Raw genomic sequence first — 26,258 nt, forward strand, 5'->3', positions numbered from 1 at the left:
GGAGGCAGGGGAGGTGGTGGGCCCTCAGAGCAGACCCCACCGTGCACATCTGCAGCTGGTCAAAGTGATGGGATGTCTGCCTGTTAGGAGTGTGGACGATGCTCAGTGATGGCAGGAACCCAGTTCGGTGGTTGGAAATGCAAGCCCAGACAGTTGCACCTGGATGGAACCGACAAGGAGCCAGCGACGCCAACAGGCATGGCATCGGATGCAGTAGGTGGGGGAGGGTTTGTGGTTGGCATCCATGTGGCATGTCCACCAGGCCCTTGTTCCCCACCAGAGTGAAATGATACAAACTCAAAAAAAGGTCTAAAGCAGCTTTAGGGGACCTGCTGGGTATGTACTTCCACATCTTGAGTTTTAAACAGCCAAACCATGTGGTCGTCCTCAGCATTAGATTGATGATGAAACAGGGAAGCTGTGAGATGGTGAACACCACCAGCCTGACAAAAAGATATAATTGCAAAAATTGTAGACTGGGCCGAAATAGCAGCTGCTGCAGACGTGAATGGACAATGCACCTCATAGGGAAACTTGGAATAGGCAGACACTACAATGATCCATTACTGATGTAGGAAGAGCACAGAAAAATAACACTATGAAACACAAAAAGGCAGTGCTGGAGGGAGAAATAATTACGCAAGAGATCCGAGGCACTGATCCTTTTATTGTAATGTGGGCCTGAAAACCAGTAGCACAACTGAGCCCAGGGGAAAACAGAGATTAAAACTCAGGGCAGAGGGAATCCAGTTGCTGATATGGAACTTGATATGGTACAAAATTTACCTCATCAAAAATGGAGAAACCGAAAGCATTGAACGTATCTAACCTGAACAGGTCTGCGGTATGGGAATGATCCACAACAAGGAAGGTGTGAAAGCAAACAACAGATTTGTAAGGGACAGGAGTGGAGAATCGACCTAGGATTGGAACCTGCTGTTTATTGTAGCTAACCAACTTCCATGAAACCCATGGGAGAGGAGGGGAATCCAAGTCCATGTACATTTGTGCATTAACTAAGTCACTGCAGCTGCTGTGTCCTCTTGCATTTTTAGCAGCTTATGAAACACAGCCAAATCAATAAACAATTTGTTCCAGGAGACAGTCATTATAGAGTTTGTGTCCATCGGTGCTACTGTGTCCACCATGTTTGAAGAGATGTTACACAGTGATGCAGTGTGGCCTTTCTCTTGACACTTGTTGCAAACAACCCAAACTTAGGGCACGCAGCACGCTCATGTTGGACAAAGTAGTACAGGCAAGACAGAAGAAGTGGCATGCAGCCACTGTTGTGATACAGCCTGTTGCTGGTGTGCCCATAACCGATGCTGCCCCATGTGATGCTGAGTCAAAGGTTGTTTTGTTGTGATGGCTTCCCCATCAACCTGAACAGGTGCAGTGTTCCTAACATGAGTCAACTGAGCAACTTCCAATATCTCTCTCCACGAAGCAATCTGATCGCCCACAGCCCATGACACTTCAAAGGACTGTGCTACATTAAGCACTTCCATAAGCATTTGATTCTCAGATTGAAGTGTTTTTTTTTTAATAATTCCCTATCTGGGGCCAGATGAATAACATCATCGCACACCATGTGATCAGTATGGGATTTGTGGTGAGTACAATGGCTCAACCCATGTAATTCTGCAGCCCAATCTTTGTAAGACTGGTATGGGTGTTTCTGACAGTGGTAAAATTCTACACTTTTTAGAATGCTGTGTTCTATCACAGTAATAGGTTCAGAGTAGCTTTCGCATTTCATCAAATGATAAGCTGGTCAGGTCTTGCAAAGGTGCAAGTTGGCACAACAGCTGATAAATGCGCAGCAAAAGCCAGGAAAGAAAGAAAGCTGACATAGGTTTGCACTGACCACACAAAAAACCTGGAAATGATGGCATAACTGTAGGAGCCCCAATCTTCAGCAGATTCATCACATGCCAGAAAGGATAGCAGGTACACTGAAGGGAGAGTAACCTGCCTTGAACACGCAGAGGCCACCTGACTGAGACCATTGGTGAGAATCTGTCATTGTTCTGTGAAAGCTTGGGCAGTGATAAGTTAGAGCACTTCTTCCATTAAGATGTTTGTTGCCTACCTTAGCACTCACTTGGTAACACGTGGAGAAAACGTACACCTCACTCCTCACCAAGTTTGCTACAGCAAGAACAAACATGATTGATGGAATGTATTAATTTATAGAGCAACACATAAGATACAGGTTGTGTGTAACACTGAAAACATTGACTGGACAACATTAATACTGGTTAAAAAATTGGCCAAGCACTCATTTGTGATTGCTTAAATAATACTATTACCTTGGCAGTTCACCAGAGCATGACAGGGGGGCCAACCCAGGGTGCCTCTATAAGTGGGAGTGTGAACTGTATGGATGCACGATCTCTGAAGTTGTGCTTTTCGTGAGTGGAGGTACATCACTACATATGGATATGTGTTAACCACTTAGCTACCTCTGAGTGTGACTGGCTTTCCATTGTAGTTTGGTAAGTTAGTGGTTAATTGATATCATTCAGTCAGCTTTGGTATCCCAGCTATCTTCTCTCACAATGTGAACAATAGGGCAGTTGCTTGAGTTGTTGGGCCACTCATGTTGTAGCATTTACTAGTAACCTAGTGCCTTTAGCTGCTGCAACAAATGCTCTAGGCAGATCACACAGTATTTACTATTAAAATTATCTGTAGACTTCAGAATCCCATACATGTAAGTACCAGATGTACATTGACAGTAAAGACACGTGGTATGGGTAACATGTGCATATCCTGGGCAGTAACTCATTAAATGCAGTGAGAGAAATCTCACCAATGCAAGTGCAACAGGACAGCTTGCAAGCACTGGGAGATGTCTTGATCCAATGGTATCCAAGCACTGTTTGGGTCTCTAATGAAGCCCCTGAGCAGCCCAAACAACATTTTTATCTGAAGTTGTCTGTGGACAACTTTATCTCACATGTGATAGTAACAGGCATAAACTAACAGTAGGTATATGTTTGAGAGGTAACATTTAACAATATTTGTTGAGAAGTAGTCAAATGCGGGGGCAGAAATCCCTCAGCACAAGCATTGCACGTACTGTCTGAGAGACTGGGGTATCTTGACCTCAGCAGCAGGTAGGTCTGCCTATTGTGAACCCAATTTCTGTACGCAGTATACAGATGCTTTGACAGCATCACCTCTTACACGCAATAGCTTCCATCCTAATCTCACTTATGTAGTGGTCTTACATCACTGTCAACAGTAAAATGCTGACCTCTCAGTGTAATGATAAATACTGATTCTGTTCTTTAAGTTTTACTGGTTTGTGTTGTCTCTCACTCATTGTTTCAGACATTAACATTCATTGCAGTGTCTCTTTATTATTGTTGTCTTAATATGTTCAGTTGAGCTCATTGTTAATCTGATATATCTCTCTATTCGAAGGACCACGAAGCTTCACAGGTGAAGACTCATGTGAGTTGCAAGTACATGGAGGACCAGCTGTAGTTGCTGCTGTTTTTAATGCACTCTCTAAAATCCCTGGCTTTCGTCCAGCAGAAGCAGGTAAAAATACTCTTGTCACTGATAACTACCTATAAATAACTGTTATGGATCAGTTGTTTACTAGTAACAGTTATGTTTATAAATGTTATTTGAATGCCATGACAACTTTTAAATACCGTATTTACTCGAATGTAAGCCACACTTTTTTCCGGTTTTTGTAATCCAAAAAACCGCCTGCGGCTTAGAATCGAGAGCAAAGTAAGCGGAAGTTCTGAAAAATGTTGGTAGGCGCCGCCACAACTAATTTCTGCCGTCGAATATATGTAGCGCTACACAGGCATGCTTTGCAGGTACAAAGATAAATACTGGCACCAAAGCCTGTGCGTCAGTAAATAAATTAAAAAAAGGTGGAAGACGAGCTTTTTTTCTCCGTCCCAAGTTTTGACCACTGCATTTTCATACATTATCCAACAAAGTAAATACAAATTCTGTATTGTTCATCTTCGAATGTAGCAGCCTTTCAATGTACTACGAAAATCCAACTGGCAAGACTGTTTGGGACGTTTGTCAATATGGCCAACTCTACGTTCTGAATTTTTTCCTACCCGTGACAAGTGAATCGTGAATCACATGCAGTATTCTCTTCACCATAAGAATAATACGAATGTAAACATTTTGCCATGTATTCTTTCATGTTTGCTGCTATCTCATTTAAATCCTGTCTGCCTAATAAACTACGAAACTAGAGTGAGACAACAGCAAACACGAAAGAATATACATATATGTCATGTTTATATTTGTATTATTCTTATGCCGAATGGTGATACAGTCAGAAATGAAGTGCGGCAACTGACTAGATTTTTAAATCTAAGATGACTCTAATTTCTATGCAGAATGTAATGTACTAAAGAGGCGTCTGCAAAGATTTTCAAATGGAGAAAATTTTTTGCTAAACTCTCGTTCATAACATATACACTCTATTATTTGGTTCTCATTTATCATTATCAAAGAAAGCAGCAGTGTAAGTAACAACAAATAGCAGTCTCTTGCCACTGTTTCACTAATGAGACAATTCCTCTCTTTTTTTATTGTAAGCGGCAGTAGCACACACAAAAGCAACCCATGCCTCGAGCGGCGACAGGTCATAAACACTCATCATCAGAATGCAACAAAAAATGCATAACACAGTACAATAATGCATTTTCAGCTTAGAGTGACGTAAACACCTATAACAAAGAGAACGGCACTTATCTGATCAAAGACAAATAAGCAATCAATTCAAACCAGACGAAGCACGTGAAAAAGGAAAGATAGCCATATAAATATGGACGGAGCGCATGACGCATAGCAATGGCTACCTGGTAAAGCTTAACAGCTAAGCTTACGACTTGAACCAAACTACTGTAGCTGTATCGTCATTCATTTGACCTAAATTGTGTCTCATATTACAATGGACCAACTTTGTTTCGATTTGAAGGTGTGGTCTAAAACTTTTCTCTCCCCATGAATTTCGAGTCTCAAATTTCAGGTGCAGCTTAGATTCGGGATTTTTTTCCCTTGATTTCGAGTGTCATTTTTCAGATGTGGCTTAGATTCGAGTAAATATGGTAGTGTATAACTTAAGAACAAGTAGTGAGGACCAAGACTGTTAAGTTCAGCATAGGAGCTCATATCCAGAAAAGTACAATTTCCTGCTACATGCACAGTACCACAACACGCGTTGCTCTCTGAGTCCTGCCGCTTGTCATCTGGATCCACTGACCAATAGGGCTTGATGCGACGACCACCAACATGCACAGATATGGTACGTCTGTACCGTGTACTGGTACACGCAGTCACCGGTCACTGGTCCTCCAGCATCCACCACAGCCATAACTCATGCCCACAGTCTTCCACAAATGCCACAGAGATTCATAAATCAAGGATTTAGGTTAGTCTAGCAGGTTCAAGTTGGGCAAATGTCCAGGCCAAGGAATCAGGCCACCAGAACCTACTTACTGTTGCCCAACTTGTTGGTCCAGATGATCCCAGACTTCTTATGAAAAATGAGGTGATGTGCCTTCATGCTGGAATCACATGCTTTGATGTCCATGCAGTAGAACAGCTTCCTGGATTCCATGTAATACACCATCAAGGAACCGCAAGTGCATGGCACCAGTGAGATATTGTGGAGGAAGGTGTGGTCCAGTCATGTGTCCATCCAGGAACCCTGCCCAAATGTCAGTATGTATTGTTCCTGAAACCCATTCAGGCACACAACACGCATGTTTTTGTCAGCCCACACAACTGTTGTGGGAAGTGAGAATACCTTCCCTGGTGAACTTGGCTTCATCTGTGAAAAAGATCCCCCACCAGAAGTCATGTTCGTCCACGCAGTGTTGCAAGAACCACCTGCAGCAATTGGCTCATGAAGCAAAATCCTGTGGTTGCATTGGCTGTACATTCTAAGGGTTGGGTGTAGCTGCTGCTCATGTATAAATGCACCAAACAATTTGGTGATCCACATTCAGTCTACCTGTTGCGTTTCTTGTCGTAGTCATCAGGTCCTCCTCCACAGCATAGAGCACAACCACTTCAAACTCAGGTGTGTGGAGCACCACAGTTGGCCCTGCTGGTGGTGAATGCACCCATTTCTGAGGCCTGCTGTTACACTGTAGCAAAGAATGAGTTCAAAGGTGCCTGGTGATGTGGAAAATGCTATGCATATAATTGGCAAGCAGCCCTCTCATTGCACTGAGCTTCACCTTACAATAACATCATATCAGCATATTCTGCAGATATGTAATTCACCATGGTCAACAGCAACACACTAACAGTGAATTGTACGAACAGCTTGCAGTCGGTACTTTAGCAAATGATTACTGCTGTACTGTAGTACAGTATGAGGAAGACTACAAGCACAACAGCAAGTAGAAGCCTCTCAGGTCAGATCACAAACTCAAGTGATTGGCACGTAAACAACGGTGTGGTGGCCATGGAACGTCAGATGACCAATAAATGACATACATAATAGTGTAGTCAGTGCCACCAAAAATGCAAAAGATCTGAACATGTATTTGTGATATTTTGCATGTACAGGTAAACAGCACTTCTCTAGCCATGAGTTCCTATGCTAAATTTAACCATCTTGGTGCCCACTACAAGTCTTCAATGTGTATAAATGGAATTTACCGTATTTACTTGAATCTAAGCCGCACTCGAATCTAAGCCGCACCTGAAAAATGAGACTCGAAATCAAGGAAAAAAAAATTCCCGAATCTAAGCCGCACCTAAAATTTGAGACTCGAAATTCAAGGGGAAAGAAAAGTTTTAGGCCGCACCTCCAAATCGAAACAAAGTTGGTCCATTGTAATATGAGACACAATTTAGGTCGAATGAATGACGATACAGCTACAGTAGTTTGGTTAGAGTCGTAAGCTTAGCAGTTAAGCTTTACCAGGTAGCCATTGCTATGCGTCAGGTGCTCCGTCGGTATTTATACGAGTACCCTTCCTTTTTCGTGTACTTCTTCTGGTTTGTATTGATTGTTTATTTTTCTTTGATCTGATAAGTGCTGTTCTCTTTGTTATAGGTGTTTATGTCACACTAAGCTGAAAATGCATTACTGTACTGTGTCATGCATTGTTTGTCGCATTCTGATAATGAGTGTTTATGACCTGTCGCCGCTCGCGGCATGTCTTGCTTTTGTGGATGCTACTGCCGCTTACAATTAAAAAAAAGAGAGAGAGAGAGGAATCGTCTCATTAGCAAAACAATAGCAAGAAACTGCTATTTGCTGTTACCTACACTCCTGCTTTCTTTGATAATGATCAACAAGAACGAAATAATAGACAGCGTGTGATAGAAGATGTTCTGAACGAGAGTTTAGCAAAAATTTTTCTCCGTTTGAAAATCTTTGCAGACGCCTCTTTAGTACATTACATTCTGCACTGAAATTATAGTCATCTTAAATTTAAAAATCTAGTCAATTGCCGTGCTTCATTTCTGACTGTATCACTATTAGGGATAAGAATAATAAGAATATAAACATGGGCTGATATCTATATTTTTCCACGTTTGCTGTTGTCTCACTCTAGTTTCGTAGTTTAGTAGGCAGACAGGATTTAAATGAGTTAGCAGCAAACATGAAAGAATACATGGCAAAATGTTTATATTCGTATTATTCTTATGATGAAGAGAATACAGCATGCGATTCACAATTCATAAAAGTTCCTATTAGCAACCATCTCTTCTCACAGGTAGGAAAAAATTCAGAACGTAGGGTTGGCCATATTGACAAACATCCCAAACAGTCTTGCCAGTTGGATTTTCGTAGTACATTGAAATGCTGCTACATTCGAAGATGCACAATGCGGAATTTGTATTTACTTCATTGGATAATGTATGAAAATGAAAATGCAGTGGTCGAAGCTCGAGTCGGAGAAAAAAGCTCGTCTTCCACCTTTTTTTTTTTAAATTTATTTACTGACGCAGAGGGTTAGGTGCCAGTATTTATCTTTGTGCCTGCAAAGCATGCCTGTGTAGTGCTACATATATTCGACGGCAGAAGTTAGTTGTGGCGGCACCTACCAACATTTTCCAGAACTTCCGCTTACTTTACACTCGATTCTAAGCCGCAGGCGGTTTTTTGGATTACAAAAACCCGAAAAAAGTGCGGCTTAGATTTGAGTAAATACAGTAGTTACACCTGGTATAGTCATCTTATGTAATACTTTATCTATATTTAATGAGAGGTAGTAATAGTAATGACTTTTTGGTAACTGACATGTGTAGAGTGTTTAAATAGTGAAGTTTTGGAGGGAATAAGAAAGTTTTGGCGTGAAATCAGAAGGAGAATCAGGGAGAGCGTCGTGTCAGGAGCCAGGTATTTGGTGAGTCTGACATTGAAGGTACTGGAGTAGACATATTTTTAAGGCAGCAGTGATATGACAGCCGCAGTAAAAAGTTTGTAGATCTTGAAAGAGGGAGAGAAGCTTAGGATCAGTTCTAGGAATTCATGACTAATACAACGGAATATTCATAATATTTTGTAATTACCTATACGCTCATGCTTCACAATGGCATTTAGAGAATGGCCTTTGCATACGTCGCTTTTTAAGGTTTTCTATCCCAGCTGGTAAAATCAGAACCTTTGTAGGATCACTGAGTCAATGAATTTATTTTCCCTAGCTGAAAAGTGAAATATAAATGAAACCTTTCAAAAGAAGCAAAGCAATTTCATTAAGTTTTTAATGCTCAAAGCAAAATCAGTAAATTCATATACCCTAACCAAGTAAATTCAATATTAGTTAGTATTTGTAAAGATGAGATTATAGCATTTCATTCTGTCACTAATGTAAGCTCCTCAAAATACTTCTGTCACTGAGGTGAAAAAAACTAACAGCACCATCTTTTGGGTCTTTGGTGTACTACACTATCACTAAGGTGAACATCCAAACTACTAATCTGAGGAGAATTGTAAAACTTTAAATCAGAATATCTATTTTTTTACATTATCTGATTTTAATGAAATAAAGCATATATGTTGCCCCAAACTGTGCTCAAGTTACTTGTGGAAACCGCATAAAAACTGCTCTAGTGGTTTTGGAAATTAGCATCTGTGACAAAGGTAAATTTGCTACTCATTGTACAGATGACATATTAAGTTGCAGACAGGCACAATGAAAAGACTGTTCCTTACTGGCAGTCTGATTAAAGCATCCAGAGGCAGCAGTCGTGTACATGAGGTGTGCCTGCTTGTGTGAATGTGTCTTCCTTTCTTTTCCAAAGAAGGCTTTGGTCGAAAGCCAAGTGTGTAACATGCTTTTTGTTGTGCCTGTCTGCAACCCAGTGTGTCATCACTATGGTGAGTAGCAATCTATCCTTTCCATAATTGTTAATATCCTAACCTGGACTTCCTGTGATTAGTGTATTCAAACAGACAAACATACACACCTCAGTTTTCTGACCACTGAGTCATCCAGACACGGTGGTCATTGCAACTGCACGGACTACCCTAGCAAGCCTCCTGCAAGACACACACTCTCAGCTTATCCACATACTACGAATGTAGTGCCCCTTGATATATACTCTCTCTCTCTCTCTCTCTCTCTCTCTCTCTCTCTCTCTCTCTCTCTCCTGGAAAATGAAATATGAACACATTGATGCAAGTGAATAAGACCCACCATACTTACACGGGACACTATGAGAGGGCGGTGCATGCAATGATCAAACATACAGTGCTGCTGACACACCACCAGAGCCAGTGGCAGACAGTTTCCCATGGCATACGAAGCTCTGTCTGTGTCTACAATATTGTTAGCATGCAGCGACGGTGTGTACATGAACCATTTGTGCAACTGATGGAGACTGAGCGAGGGCGTATAGTGGGCTTGCAAGAAGGCAGGTGATGTACTGCAGAACTGCACAATGCATGAGGCATGTGGTCTCCACAGTGCATTGATGTTGTTGCCAGTGGTCAGCTGAAGGCACACATACCCATCAGTCTGAATCCAGACAGTGGCAACATGCAGATGCATGCTGAGACTGTCGCATACCATGAAGTGCCGTAATGTACCACACTGTCACTTCAAAACAACTTAGGGACACTGTTGCTCCAGGGTTATAGCGAGAACCATTCGCAACTGTCTCCAACAAGCAGGGCTACAGTTCCGCACACCATTAGGGCATCTTCCACTCACACCGCAACATCGTTCAGCCCGTCTCCAGTGGTGTCATGATAGGCGTTTATGGAAGAATGAATGGAGACTTGTCATCTTCAGTGACTAGAGTCACTTCTGCCTTGGTGCCAATGATGGTCGTATGAGTGTGTGGCGTCATGCAGATGAGGGCTCAAATCACGAGTGTATATGACAGAAGTACAAAGAGCCAACACCCATAATCATGCTGTGGGGAGCAATATCCTACACTGACCATACTCCTCTGGTGATCATTGAGGGAACATTGAACGAACGGTGCACACTTCATGCAAACCATCATCCAACCCATCATGCTACCATTCATGGACTGGCAAGGTGAAATGAATGAAATGACATCTTGTGAGGTGTGCACGTCTGGCACGAACTCTGGCCCATCCGAGGTACCATGTGGAAATTGCATGGCGGGCCATTCCGCAAGGCTATGTTCAACACCTTTCCGATCATCTTCATGGGAGAACGGCAGCGTGCATTGCTGCAAAAGGAGGGTATACACGGTACTAGCACTGACATTATGCGCGCTCTGTTGACTGTACACATGTGCATATGGCTCTGTCTGTGTGATTGTTTGTTGTATACATCCTCAAGAATGTATGAATAAAATTTCCCTCTACTGGGGGCAATCAATTCATGGTGTTTGTTTGTCATTTTCCAGAAGTTTGTTTGTGTTTGTGTGTGTGTGTGTGTGTGTGTGTGTGTGTGTGTCTTCTTTTTTCCCGTCCAGCCCTTGTGCCTGAAGAAGGAGCCACTGGCTCCGAAAGCTTGCCTAAGTATAACGTTTTTTTTTTTATGTGTGTGTTCTGATGCCACTTGGTGAGTAGATTTTTTTATCTGTCCAGTTATATTATTCTGTCAAAACTTGATTGATTTTATTGTTTGTGTGTGTGTGTGTGTGTGTGTGTGTGTGTGTGTGTGAGAGAGAGAGAGAGAGAGAGAGAGAGAGAGGTGAGGATGGTCAATGATCTCTTCAGCACAGTGCACATTAGGCTTGAACTCTTATTAGCAAAATGCTGCGAGTTATGAAAATAATGATAATGGGCAAGGGGCACTACATTCTTAGTGTGTGTGTGTGTGTGTGTGTGTGTGTGTGTGTGTGTGTATATAAGTTGAGAATTTGGGTGTGGTTAGAGGCGTGCTAAGTTAGCCCATGCAAAACTGGGCAGAGCATCTGCCTAGTAAGTGGGAGACTCGAGTAATCCCAGTCTGGCACTAATTTTCAACTTCCCCATTGATGTAAATCAATGCCCACTTGCAACCATTATCTGTAATTACTTTGTTTCATCAACATATTGTTGTTATTCTATCCCAGATTTTCCACAGTTCTTACACAAGGATGATGCAGTTAGAAGAAAAAACTGGTAGGAAAAAACTGCCAGATATTTTTTTACAGTATGATCTGTTTTGAGGATGGTTGTTTCTTAAAAATGGAAACTCAGCTCTTATGCATATTCCTCTGCCTAACACCATATCTTCTGCTATGGTAGACATGGTTGAAGGCTGTCGAGATGGGTACCTAGATTCTTCAAATTTTGTGGTTTCAGAAATCAGATGATTATAACACTTTATTGATAGATAGTTTAGTCACTGAAGGGTTCAAACAGTTTGGTTCTTGTCACAAAAAATACTGGATAATCCATCTCCATAGACTATAAAATGCATGCCCTACTTTGGGAGACTAAATGTGGCACGTAAAAATATATTTAAGAATCATGAACTAAATCCCAATGAGGTATACAGTGGCCTGCATTATATGGTCAGTATCCTTTGAATTGAATGAGTTTGCCCAAGAACAGCTGTTATTCCTAAAAGACAGGTGAAAACTTGCCATCGTGCATTACCATGGTATCTATTTTGCCTCCTTAAGAAATACTTCTGATGTTTCAGTCAACTTTTTGTCTGGTAACTCTTATTTCAAGTTATGGAGGGAAAAAAAATTGCAGTGCTCTGGTAGCTGAATGCTTGCCAAATGTTGAATAACATTGTCTGCAACTCAAAGGCAAGCATTTTGCATTACGATGCTGCAAGCATTTAACATGTGAATGTACAAGGTGTACAACTTTGCTTCCACCGTTTGCTGATAGGTGGCGACAACGTTAAGTAGCAGTCAAAAGAAACAGGTCGCAGACATCAGGCAGTTAGCTTGCACCTCAGTCAGCATAACCTTATTCAAACATTAGTCGATTTGTGTCTGCATCATAAAGTTGTTCTTGATTGAAAATGTCAGATTACGAGCCTAATTATCATCATTTGCGGGAGGTGTTACTGTTTTGTTTCAATATGAAGAAAACAGTGGCTGAGTCTCATTGATTGCTCTCAGATATGTATGGTAAGAACGCTATTAGTGAAAGAACATGTTGTGAGTGGTTTCAACACTTCAATAATGGTGATTTTAATGTCGTAGACCAGCTTAGTGGTGGAAGAGAGAACGTTTTAGAAGATGCAGAATTGGAGACATTGCTGATTGAAGACTTGCGTCAAACTCAAGAAGAATTGGCACAATTAGTGGTAGTGACACAGCAAGCCATTTCCAAATGTCTCAACGCTATGGACATGATTCAGAAAGAAGGAACTTGGGTCCCGTGTGAGCTGAAACCAAGAGACGTTGAACGGCATTTGTGCGCTTGTGAACAGTTGCTTCAGAGGCAAAAACAGAAGGGATTTCTGCATTGCATTGTGACTGGGGACGAAAAATGGGTTCATTACGATAACCCTAAACGCAAAAAATCATGGGGATATCCCGTCCATGCTTCCACATAGGCGGCCAAACCGAATATTCACAGCTCCAAAATCATTCTCTGCATTTGGTGGGACCAGCTCGGCATTGTGTAGTATGATGTGTTAAAACCAAGTGAAACAATCACAGGTGCTCATTATCAAATGCAATTAATGCATTTAAGCAGACATTAAAAGACAAACGGCCGCAATACAGCGAGAGGTACGATAAAGTGATTCTGCAGCACGACAACGCTCAACCCCACGTTGCAAAAGAGGTCAAAACATACTTGGAAACGTTAAAATGGGAAGTCCTACCCCACCCGCCATATTCTCCAGACATTGCTCCCTCTGACGATCACCTGTTTAGATCAATGGTGCATGGCCTGGCTGACCAGCACTTCCAATCTCATGAAGAAGTCACAAATTGGATCGATTCATGGATCACTTCTAAAGATGAACCATTTTTTTGACGTGGGATTTGTACACTGCCGGAAAGATGGGAGAAAGTAGTGGCCAGTTTTGGAAAATACTTTGAATGATACATGAGTAACCAATTTGTTTCATTAAAGCCTCAAATGTTGGGGAAAAAACGGCAGAAGCAGAGTTGTGCACCTTGTAGCTCACTGTATTTTGATCATTATGTGGTAGAGATCCATGTTTAGACCATCTTTCTTGACAGTTAATGAAAAAAATTACTATTAGCTTCCCGACAAACTAGATAAACATACTCATTCTATCACATAAACAAATTGGATTTACAGAGACTTGGCTTGAGTCATAATCTCAAAACCAACATTCAGCAGCTGTAGCCGTGGAATACATTTCATCCACTTGTGTTCCCTATTTTCTTGCAGCATCAAAATAATATATCATCTCATACTTTTACAAGCCCCCCCCCCCCCCCCATGAACCATGGACCTTGCTGTTGGTGGGGAGGCTTGCATGCTTCAGTGATGCAGATAGCCATACTGTAGGTGTAACCACAACAGAGGGGTATCTGTTGAGAGGCCAGACAAATGTGTGGTTCCTGAAGGGGGGCAGCAGCCTTTTCAGTAGTTGCAGGGGCAACAGTCTGGATGGTTGACTGAACTGTCCTTGTAACATCAACCAGAACAGCCTTGCTGTGCAGGTACTGTGAACAGCTGAAAGCAAGGGGAGACCGCAGCCATAATTTTTCCAGAAGGCATACAACTTTACTGTATGGTTAAATGATGATAGAATCTTCTTGGGTAAAATATTCCGGAGGTAAAATAGTCCCCCATTCAGATCTCTGGGCGGGGACCACTTAGGAGGATGTCGTTATCAGGAGAAAGAAAACTGGCGTTCTATGGATCGGAGTGTGGACTGTCAGATCCCTTAATTGCGAAGGTAGGTTAGAAAATTTAAAAAGGAAAATGGATAGGTTAAAGTTAGATATAGTGGGAATTAGTGAAGTTTGGTGGCAGGAGGAATAAGACTTCTGATCAGGTGAATACAGGGTTATAAATACAAAATCAAATAGGGGTAATGCAGGAGTAGGTTTAATAATGAATTAAAAAAATAGGAGCACAGGTAAGCTACTACGAATAGCATAGTGAATATGTTGTTGTAGCCAAGATAGATATGAAGCCTGTGCCTACCACATAGTACAAGTATATATGCCAACTAGCTCGGCAGATGATGAAGAGATTGAAGAAATGTATGGTAAGGTACAGGAAATTATTGATATAGTGAAAGAAGATGAAAATTTAATAGTCATGGGGGTCTGGAATTTGATAGTAGGAAAAGGAAGAGAAGGAAAAGTAGTAGGTGAATATGGAATGGGGGTAAGGAATGAAAGAGGAAGCCGTCTGGTAGAATTCTGCACAGAGCTTAACTTAATCATAGCTACCTCTTGGTTTAAGAACCATGAAAGAAGGTTGTATATGTGGAAGAGGCCTGGAGACACTGGAAGTTTTCAGATAGATTACATAATGGTAAGACAGAGATTTAGGAACCAGGTTTTAAATTGTAAGACATTGCGAGGGGCAGATGTGGATTCTGACCGCAATCTATTGATTATGAACTGTAGGTTAAAACTGAAGAAACCATAAAAAGTTGGGAATTTAAGGAGATGGGACCTGACGAAACTGAAAGAACCAGAGGTTGCAGAGAGTTTCAGAGAGAGCATTAGGGAACACTTTACAAATACATGGGAAAGAAAGACAGTAGAAAAAGAATGGGTAGCTTTGAGAGATGAGATAGTGAAGGCAGCAGAGGATCAATTTGGTAAAAAGACGACGGCCAGTAGAAATCCTTGGGCAACAGAAGAGATATTGAATTTAATTGATGAAAGGAGAAAATATAAAAATGTAGTAAATGAAGCAGGCAAAAAGAAATGCAAACATCTCAAAAAATGAGATCAACAAGAAGTGCAAAATGGCTAAGGATGAATGGCTAGAGGACAAATGTAAGGATGTAGAGGCATATATCTCTAGGGGTAAGATAGATACTGCCTACAGGAAAATTAAAAGGGACTTTTGGAGAAAAGAGAACCACTTGTATGAATATCAAGAGCTCAGGTGGAAACCCAGTTCTAAGCAAAGAAGGGAAGGGAGAAGGGTGGAAGGAGTGTTTAGAGTGTCTATACAAGGGCGATGTACTTGAGGACAATATTATGGAGATGGAAGAGGACATAGATGAAGACGAAATGGGAGATATGATACTGCATGAAGAGTTTGACAGGGCACTGAAAGACCTGGGTCGAAACAGAGCCCCGGGAGTAGGCAACATTTCATTAGAACTACTAATAGCTTTGGGAGAGCCAGCCATGACAAAACTCTACCATCTGGTGAGCAAGATGTATGAGGCAGGCGAAATACCCTCAGACGTCAAGAAGAATATAATAATCCCAATCCCAAAGAAAGCAGTTGAGTTGACAGGTGTGAAAATTATCGAACTATCAGTTTAATAAGTCACAGCTGCAAAATGCTAATAACGAATTCTTTACAGATGAATGGAAAGACTGGTAGAAGCCGACCTTGGGGAAGATCAGTTTAGATTCCGTAGAAATGTTGGAACATGTGAGGCAATACTGACCCTATGACTTATCTTAGAAGATAGATTCAGGAAAGGCAAACCTACATTTCTAACATTTGTAGATTTAGAGAAAGCTTTTGATAATGTTGACTGGAATAGACTCTTTCAAATTATAAAGGTGGCAGGGGTCAAATACAATTTGTACAGAAACCAGATGTCAGTTATAAGAATCAAAGGGCATGAAAGAGAAGCAGTGGCTGGGAAGGGAGTGAGACAGGGTTGTAGTTTATCCCCGATGTTATTCAAGCTATATATTGAGCAAGCAGTAAAGGAAGCAAAAGAAAGATTTGGAGTTGGAATTAAAATCCATGGAGCAGAAATAAAAACATTGATGTTTGCCGATGACATTGTAATTCTGTCAGAGACAGCAAAGGACCTGGAAGAGCATTTGAACAGAATGGACAGTGTCTTGAAAGGAAGATATAAGATGAACATTAACAAAAGCAAAACAAGGATAATGGAATGTAGTCAAGTTAAATCATGTGATGCTGAGGGAATTAGGTTAGGAAATGAGACCCTTAAAGTAGTAGATGAGTTTTGCTGTTTGGGGAGCAAAACAACTGATGATGGTCAAAGTAGAGAGGATATAATATGTAGACTGCCAATGGCAAGGAAAGTGTTCCTGAAGAAGAGAAGTTTGTTAACATTGAGTGCAGATTTAAGTGTCCAGAAGTCTTTTCCAAAAGTATTTGTATGGAATGTAGCCATGTATCGAAGTGAAACATTGACAATAAATATTTTAGACAAGAAGAGAATGGAAGCTTTTGAAATGTGGTGCTACAGAAGAATGCTGAAGATTAGATGGGTAGATCACGTAACTAATGAGGAGGTACTGAATAAAATTGGGGAGAAGAGGAATTTGTGGCACAGCTTGACTAGAAAAAGGGATCGGTTGGTAGGACATGTTCTGAGGTATCAAGGGATCACCAATTTAGTTTTGGAGGGCAGTGTGGAGGGTAAAAATCGTAGAGGGAGACCAAGAGATAAATAGACTAAGCAGATTCAGAAGGATGTAGGTTGCATTAGGTACTTGGAGATGAAGGTTGCACAGTATAGAGTAGCATGGAGAGATGCTTCCAACAGTCTATGGACTGAAGACCACAGCAACAATAACTTGTGCAAGGAATATTCAGTAAGTAATGCTACACTTTTTTTTTCCTGAAAGTAAATTGGTTTTATTCAGGAGTCCAGTACACCATATTATTCCCCACTCTTTTGGCTGCAAAACACTGTTTTTCAGCGTAATTTCCATTCAGTGTGACAGCCTCATGTTACCTTTCTAGGAGGACTTTATGCTTACATGGTACAATCTGCTGGTGGATGTCAGAGCCAATGCTGTGTTGCATCAATAACGTCCCCATCATCCACATACTGCTTTCTGTTGAGTGCATCCTTCATTTTGCCGAACAGGTGGAACTTGGAAGGTGCGAGATCAGGGTTTTAGAGTGGATGGGGAAGAACAGTCCAATGAAGTATTGTGATACCCTATCAAATACGCAGACTTGTATGAGGCCTTGCGTTGTCATGGAGAATCAGAAGTTCGTTTGCATTTTTGTGATGATGAACATGGTGGAGTCATTCCTTCAATTTCCTGAGGGTAGCACAATATAATTAGGAGTTGATCATGCACCATGAAGGAGGACATCACACAGAATAAATCTTTCAGAGTCCCAGAAGCCAGTCGCCATGACTTTACCAGCTGAGGGTGTGACTTTGAACTTTTTCTTCAGAGGATAGGCAGTGTGGCGCCACACCATGGATTGCCGCTTTGCTTCCAGATTCAAGTGATGAACCCATGTTTCATCAGCTTTGGTGAATTTCAACAAAAAATTGTCACTATCAGCCTCTAACATGCGAGCAGTTCTACACAGATGGTCCTTCGTTGCTCTTTATGGTCTTCTGCAAGGTTGTGCATGGAGCGCAGTAAGTACACACTCTTGAGTACCCCAACTGGTGGACTACCAATAGAGACGTCCAGTTGAGCAGTGAGGTGTTTTATTGTGTGATCTGTCCATCAGCTCAAATGAGAGTGTCTGCATATTCTAACAGTGCAGGAGTCACTGCTGATTGAACCTGCCAGTATGCAGATCAGACATGTTTGAGCGACTTTTTTGTGATGATGACAGACATCTTGCCCAATGACTCACCAAGCGTTTACCATATTTACTTGAATCTAAGCCGCACTTTTTTCCGGTTTTTGTAATCCAGAAAACCGCCTGCGGCTTAGAATCGAGTGCAAAGTTAGCGGAAGTTCTGAAAAATGTTGGTAGGTGCCGTCACAACTAACTTCTGCCATCGAATATATGTAGCGCTACACAGGCTAGCTTTGCAGGCACAAAGATAAATACTGGCGCCAAAACCTCTGCGTCAGTAAATAAATTTTAAAAAAAGGTGGAAGACGAGCTTTTTTCTCTGCCCCGAGTTTTGACCACTGCATTTTCATACATTATCCAATGACATAAATACAAATTCCTTATTGTTCATCTTTGAATGTAGCAGCATTTCAATGTACTAGGAAATCCGACTGGCAAGACTGGGGTTTTTGTCAATATGGCCAACTCTACATTCTGAATTTTTGCCTACCTGTGAGAAGAGATAGTTGCTAATAGGAACTTTTATGAATTGTGAATCACATGCAGTATTCTCTTCACCACAAGAATAATACGAATATAAACATTTTGCCATGTATTCTTTCATGTTTGCTGCTATCTCATTTAAATCCTGTCTGCATAATAAAGTACGAAACTAGAGTGAGACAACAGCAAACGCGGAAGAATATACATATCATGTCATGTTTATATACATATTTTTCTTATGCCTAATAGTGATACAGTCAGAAATGAAGCACGGCGATTGACTAGATTTTTAAATCTAAGATGACTAATTTCTGTGCAGAATGTAATGTACTAAAGAGGCGTCTGCAAAGATTTTCAAACGGAGAAATATTTTCGCTAAACTCTCGTTCAGAACATCTTCCATCATACGCAATCTATTATTTGGTTCTTGTTGATCATTATAAAAGATTCTTCCCCCCCCCCCCCCCCCCTCCCCCATTGTAAGCAGCGGTAGTGCGCACAGGCCGTAAACACTCATTATCAAAATGCAACAAACACTGCATGACACAGTACAGTATTGCATTTTCAGCTTAGAGTGACGTAAACGCCTATAACAAAGAGAACGGCACTTATGAGATCAAAGGAAAATAAGCAATCAATTCAAACCAGATGAAGCATGTGAAAAAGGAAGGGTACCCGTATAAATACCGACGGAGCACCTGACGCATAGCAATGGTTACCTGGTAAAGCTTAGCTGCTAAGCTTAGGACTCGAGCCAAACTACTGTAGCTGTATCGTCATTCATTCTACCTAAATTGTGTCTCATATTAAAATGGACCAACTTTGTTTCGATTTGGAGGTGCAGCCTAAAACTTTTCTATCCCCTTGAATTTCGAGTCTCAAATTTCAGGTGTGGCTTAGATTTGGGAAATTTTTTTTCCTTGATTTCGAGTCTCATTTTTCAGGTGCAGCTTAGATTTGAGTGCAGCTTAGATTCGAGTAAATACGGTACTCGTTCCCATGTTTCTCCAGACATTCAGCAAGTGCCTATGAATATCTGTGATGCTCTGGTTTTCCACAAAAGAAACTGAATGACAGCTGTCTGCTTGTAATACACGTCTGTTACAGACACCATTTTGAAGGCTACATATAGTACTGCCACTTGTCAGACCCTCCTGAAACTATAGGGGCAGACACAGGAATATTCCACCATGTCCCACCACAAATTCCACATTTCTTTCAGCTGAAATTGAGTGAGAAAAATAATGTGTCAAATTACTTATTGAGTACCCGTCATATAATTACCGTCACACAAATACTAAAAAATTGTAGCAAAATGGAAAAGACCTGCAGAGTATCTGTGCTTACTGTGGGGACTACCAGTTGACCCTCACAGTAAAGAAAAGTAATGTGCTTTGTGTAAATAGGCAGAAGGGACCATTATTGTTTCAGTTAAATTACAAAGCCATCATAGTTGCACCTAAGTTTGTTTTTATTTAAATAGCAATCAGTTTTGGAGTTTTGTCCATCATCAAGCCATCCACATTAAGTCCAACCAAAAAACCGTAATGTATGTAGTCTGGTCATATTGTGCTTGTATGAATGCCTGAGTGCAAGATACTATTTGTGCGTGACAAAGCGTGCTGCATACAGCAAAATGTCATCCAGCATGCTGGAAGTAAGCTGCTATTGTTTGCTTAAATGATTGCTGATTGATCACTGAAATAATGAGAACCTTAAAATATCCAGATGCATATATCTGAAGTGACTTCAGGTGGAATGAACACACAACACTGGTTATAGTAAAGATGGAAAACTCATGTGGAAGTCAGCCATTCTGAAGCAACTGATATAAAATGAATTTCCCATAAGAATGATACACATGCTTATTAGTTGTGGTATGTTTAAGCTGTAACTTCTGTCACAAATACTTTTCAGAGTTTTTAAATCTGTGTCTTATAGATTTACTTAACCTTGGTTCAAGGATAAGAGATTTTATAACTAGTAAGGAGGGCAAGTAGTTTGTATTATTTATAATCAGCATGCGTCATAGTTATAAAGAGACTGGTGGCATGAGCATTCCCCATATCAAGTTGTTAAGCATACTGTACAACATGACACAACAGATATGAGGGCCTGCTATAGTATAGGGCATCACCCATTAGGATCCTCTGAACCATCACCAGTTTATCTTAATTCTGGAGATTGGGATTTACTCTCAATCACATCATCTCATCTTTCCAATCTGCCTGACTCAGGTTCTGTTAGCCTAAGCTTCTACTGTCCCCTATATTGCTCACTTGTTTGCTTTCTTGTGTTTATCACAGGGCACTATCCAGTTTTTATTAGGTCACACTATTGCCAGTGATGGATACTACATTTTTTTTTTAATTGGGAAATTACATTTTTAGTTGTGTATTCATGTTTCTATGAGATTTGTGTTTCTACAAGAAAAATTAAGTTTGTACTGAAACATTTTAATTTTTTAACATGTTTTATAAAACACTCACTTGGAACAATTGTTCAGAAAGGTTTGTGATGTACTCTCGAGTGGTGTCAGTAGCTTTAATATTTTCTGAAATAGGGTACATAGCACTGTCTCTCAGTGGTTTTAAGTGAGTTTAAGTGATTTAAGCCAACCAACCCAAAGGTCCATGGTTCAGTTGCCTGTCAACCCTAGAATTTTTCTGTCACTCTCTTTTGCTGCTTTCACCTCTGGCAATGACTTATGTACTGCAAAAAATCCTCAGTTGTACTTTGGTTCAGTGTCAGGATTAAACTGTAGACCCCTCTATAATAGGCTGGATAGAGCAGTACAAAGACTACATAATGCAAGAGCAACCCAGGTCCAACAGGATCAGGCATAGTAAAACAGTTTTACCAAATACAAAAACTTCCTTCCATCATCTCTGAAATGAAGCTAGTGCTGTGCGTAGTCATGTACTTTCTTACACCCACTATGATCTCTTATGTCTTTTCCTTTCTCATACAATAGTAATTCTTTTTAACTTGCCATCTTAATAAACTTATTCCTCATTCCCCCTGTACCTGTCTTTACTGTTTTTTGTGTACCTTCATACTGTACTGGGAATTATCCCTCCTGCTGCTGGCTAGCCCAACTCTTTTTCTTGGTTGAATATGTTCCAAAGTAGAATTTTCATTTTTATTCATGTACATATGCTTGAAATTTTGTGGACTAGCATCATACATAACAGCAGAAAATTTCTGAAAAATCTTTTGCTTTTCCTCTTATTCAGCCTCTGACCATGTACCAAAACATACTTCAAATTGTGCGGTATTATATCTCTTAACAGAAAAAATAATGTTATGTCATTTATTTAGTGGAAACTGTCTCCTAGTAAATTTGTTTGTCCTTCGATTTTTCGTGATCTGTTACTGATTTTTAGTGGAGTAAGTTTTTACTTTTAGCTTTCAAAACAAATACAAAAGAGATATAATAAGCAAAATAATGAATTTCGTAGGTTGCCAATTACATATTATATCTGGTTTTATCGAGCGCCAGGCTCCCTACAAATTACTGTAAATGCAATAGCGTAGTAGTACTCAGCTCTGAAATTATTACATCACAGAAAATAGACAAGCTTTAATAAAATTATTTCACTGGATTCCTTCAATTAATCTCACTGAATATTTTTACTTAATTTCTTCCGCTCCGGCTATCAGACATTGTGCTGTGAAAAAATATTTTTAAATGTACCGCGTAATGGCGGCTAATTGTTAACAGTCAGAGATTACTGTTACTCGCTCCGCAGCAGCTGGAAACATGCTAAATAATTTTCATTAAATATTCTTTTCATAAGATAAATGTGGCGTAGGTTCTTGAAATAACACACGGAGATCACTTTATACTAATATATTCTTACTAGGACACAGTTTACACCATTAAATATTTGCAATTACATTACGACAGAAACAAATGCTAGCGCACCACAATAGAGCTTGCGTACCTTATTCCAGCTAACACCAGAATGAACAGAACAAAACAGACTAGACAGAAGAATGAGCATTGCATGGTATTTTATACTCTTACAAAGATAATCACATTATAATCTCATACAATAAAAATAATGTCTTTTCTGCATTTATCGATATATATATTGTATATTTTTACTGTTAAATCAATGATAAATCAATGTTTGCAATTAATTTTGAGTCACATACTGTCGGTTTTATTTATGTTTCACCTTGATAAGGGTGAATATTGCAAAAGGGACACTACAGCGGGTGAAAGAAAAGTAGTTGTTTTGTTTATTTTATAATTATTATTCTTATCATTATTATTACCGTGTGGCTGCTGTAACATGCCAGTCAGCTGCTAGCAAAAACAAACAGGAACTTAGACTGCCAAGAGGTGATGAAATGTGTAAGCAAACAGGCCCAGACTCCCACTTGCAGGCCTGGCAGTGTAAACTTATAATTTCGGTTTCTCCAAAGGCAGAACTGACATGTTGTTATTGGGATCACCACTCTTTCCTGGTGTTGTGGGAGTCATACTCAAACCCTGTGGTGGACTAGTATTAATGTATTCACTCATTTCAAAATAACTAAAGAAAAACAAGCAACACACAACACAAAGCAAGTTAGAGGCATGCTGTGCAATTGCTTGCTGATGCCAGCATCATAAATGAGGTAGTACTAGCCAACCTCTATCAGTATCTGACACAACTATAGTTCAAAACTGCCATGTTCATTTGCCTACACTATATTGTTGTTGTTGTTATTGTTGCTTTCTTTGAAGTGTCACATGTATTTAAGTCTAAAGGAGCACTTATGTGTCTCATATTACCAGGAGCCAAAGAGTTTCATAGTTTTATCACACTATGATAATAAGTCACTCTGATTTACTTGCAATGTTAGTGTGACCTGTAAATATCAGCAAGTGTTATGATTCTATCTAAGTCTGTATCTTTCAATTTTTACTGTTGTGTATTTATTTTATGCTCATATTGTCAAGATATTTTGGGAATAAGTAATGGAAACCAAATTAAATTCAGTTAGTTGTGGGCTCCTTGTATTTTGAGTATTTCTTACTGACTAACCATGCACATTGTGGAACATTTCTGCCAAAGAAAAGCTGACATATGATTCATAGAAATTGATAAATAAAACAAATGTGGGTTGAGAAAATAAAATTACGCAACAAAGAAAAATGTTTCCAAACTTCGTAGTGTAATTTGCTGTAACAAGAGCACACTGCAGATTAGAAATCAAACTTGTAGCTTGCTTGTTTTATTTAGTGTGAAATAATTCATGACCTCTAGCAGTTAATACCTACTGTCTACCTGTGTTCATAAATGAAGGCTGTGCCTTAAAATCTGGAAAATGTGTTTCAGCCGTCAAAGCAGGAACCATTGAAAAACAATATCATCAACTTTTAAAAGCGAATTTCCTTTCTTAACAGATCTCTGCACTACACAGAGTTACATAATATGGTATTCAGTTGAGCTCTTAAAAACCCATAAGGTTAGGCTAGAAACAAGAGAGGACTAGTCTGAAGTAGCTGCTGAGTCAAACAGAAGTGCCAGCAGCAACAACAGCAGTTCCTGGTTTACACACAGGATTTAGTTTACTTTTGGTTTTTGCATGTTTCTGTGAGGAAGTAAATTTCAGCTGTGCATTTTACTTTGTTGACTAGTACATACTAACTTATTCTAATTTTTTGTATAGATTTTAGTCCGCCTGCATTGTGTAAAACTGACTTTGAAGTGTAGTAGAAACAAAAACCAATGTAGCAGCAAAAGTAAGATTGCATTCAGCGGCTCATTAGATTAAAGTTATGTTACTTGTAGTCGAGTAGTAAAGATGAAGATTAATTAAAGATAATTGGGATTGCTGCTGTTGTGTACCTATTCAGGGGGGAATTGGCCGCTGTTAGTAAGCATCTGGAAGCTGTATTCTTCACAGTTGACAGACTTCAAGCCCTGGGCTGAAGTAGCACTTGAAATGATTGTTTAAGACCTCTGGAGCCTATATTGGCACCTGAGATCCCTGAAGTTGCAGTGCCTTCCGATTTGCGCGTACTGGTCGGTCGACACTTACCAGACTGAGACTGTCGAACAGTGGGCGGAAGACAAAAGTAGGTACTGGCCACATTGCATTGTCCCTTCACTCTGAAAACAGCCTGTAAGTATTTTGCACTGCTGAAAGTACTTTTGAGTGAGCAAGGGACATCTTGCCTGTTCAGATGGGGCCAATCTGCCTGAGAGATCTGGACAAGTGCAAAGGGTGGGACTGGTTGTCACAGGGAGCTCCAGTGTTAGTTGGGTGATGGGGTCCCTCAGGAAAATAGTGGACAGGTCAGAAAAGGAGGACAGTGTCCACTCTGTTTGCTTACCATGAGTTCACATCCCAGAAGTGGAGGAGTGTCTACTGGCATTTTCTGAATGTGTTGAGTGTACCCAGCTACAAATCGTGGCCCATGCTGGCATGAATGATGTCTGGTGCTTGGAGTCAGAGGCCACCTTCGGTTACCATCCCAGGGAATGAACTGGCTGACCATTTTACTAGAGAAGCAGATGCTTACCTTCCATTTTGTTTCAAGATTCCAGCTTCAGATATGCAGATTTACATCAAATCGCTCTTTGCCCAAAAGTGGAATGACATTTGGTGCACTGCTGCTCTCAGTAATAAACTCTGCACAAGTAAGGAGACTACTGTGGTTTGTCACTCTACCTTCTGCTCCTCTCAGAAGGAGTCCACTGTCTTATGCTCTGTATGCATTGGTCATGCCAGACTCACCCATTGTTTTCTCTTGCATAATGAGCCACATCCACAGTGTGGTTGTGGAGCCAGACTGACAGTATCCCACATATTGGTGGAATGTCCCCTTCTTTTAGCCCTTTGTACTAAGTATAATCTTGCAGATTCATTATCTTAAATATTAGCAGATGATTCATGGATGGTTGAAATGGTCCTCAGTTTCCTCTGTGAAAGTGGTTTTTATTTTTGCTTTACTCCTCAAGTAGGGGCAAGGTGGTTGTCATTAGGGCCTCTCTTCATGTTTTCTCAGTCTGGGACGTATGGTCACTCTCCCACGAAAAGACTGCTCTTTTATTCCTCTGTTTTTCCAGTTTTTAGACTTGGTGAAACCTTTTATGCTTCTACTGTGTGTGTTTTAACTTTCTCGTTTTATAGCTTGAGTCCTCTGACTGGATCCGCCAACTTTTAGTGAACCCTCTCTCTTCCGCGAGTAACTTTGGAATCTGACGACCTCGATGTTTAGTCCCATAACCACCCTCAATCAATCAATCAGTCAATCATTCTCAGTTCCGACAGATGTCTGGCTGCTTTGGTGAAGAGAGCCAGCCTCACTCACAGAATAGAAGCAGAGATAGCATTCTGTAGCATTGTTCCCACAACCAGTCGTGTACTTCTGGTTTTCAGCCAAGTGGAAGGCTAAAATCAGAAACTCATATGTTTCTGTGATGATCTCAGATGTGGCATTCTTGACCTCCACTATCAGGTGGAGAATTGTAGGACTCCTCATAATAGGTCAGCCATGCACTACATGCAGGGAGTGGCTGCTAGTAGGATAGCAGAATATGTGTGGCTTGCACATGTGAGTTTTTTAGGACAAAGAAATCGCTTCACAGGCCCGGTAAGATTCATTCTGATTTCATACAAGAAAGAATTGCTGTTGATTAGAGAAAGTAGCATCTACCATGGCAGATCAGATAAATAAAATGTTAGTCAACTGCAGGGGCATATATGGAAAGATTTT

The 26,258-nt window shown here is 40.4% G+C and overlaps 1 protein-coding gene across 2 annotated transcripts in view; it reads left to right on the forward strand.

Moving 5' to 3' along the window:
- LOC126095240 (tRNA modification GTPase GTPBP3, mitochondrial) overlaps positions 1-26,258 on the forward strand; it is a 153,268-nt gene that overhangs the window by 25,825 nt on the left and 101,185 nt on the right. For both annotated transcript variants that reach the window (XM_049909991.1, XM_049909992.1), the window contains exon 3: positions 3,436-3,555. In XM_049909991.1, coding sequence (XP_049765948.1) covers positions 3,436-3,555 — 120 coding nt within the window. The remainder of the gene's footprint in view (positions 1-3,435; positions 3,556-26,258) is intronic.

This window comes from Schistocerca cancellata, chromosome 8 (assembly GCF_023864275.1).
Source record: "Schistocerca cancellata isolate TAMUIC-IGC-003103 chromosome 8, iqSchCanc2.1, whole genome shotgun sequence".
NCBI classification, from domain to species: domain Eukaryota; kingdom Metazoa; phylum Arthropoda; class Insecta; order Orthoptera; family Acrididae; genus Schistocerca; species Schistocerca cancellata.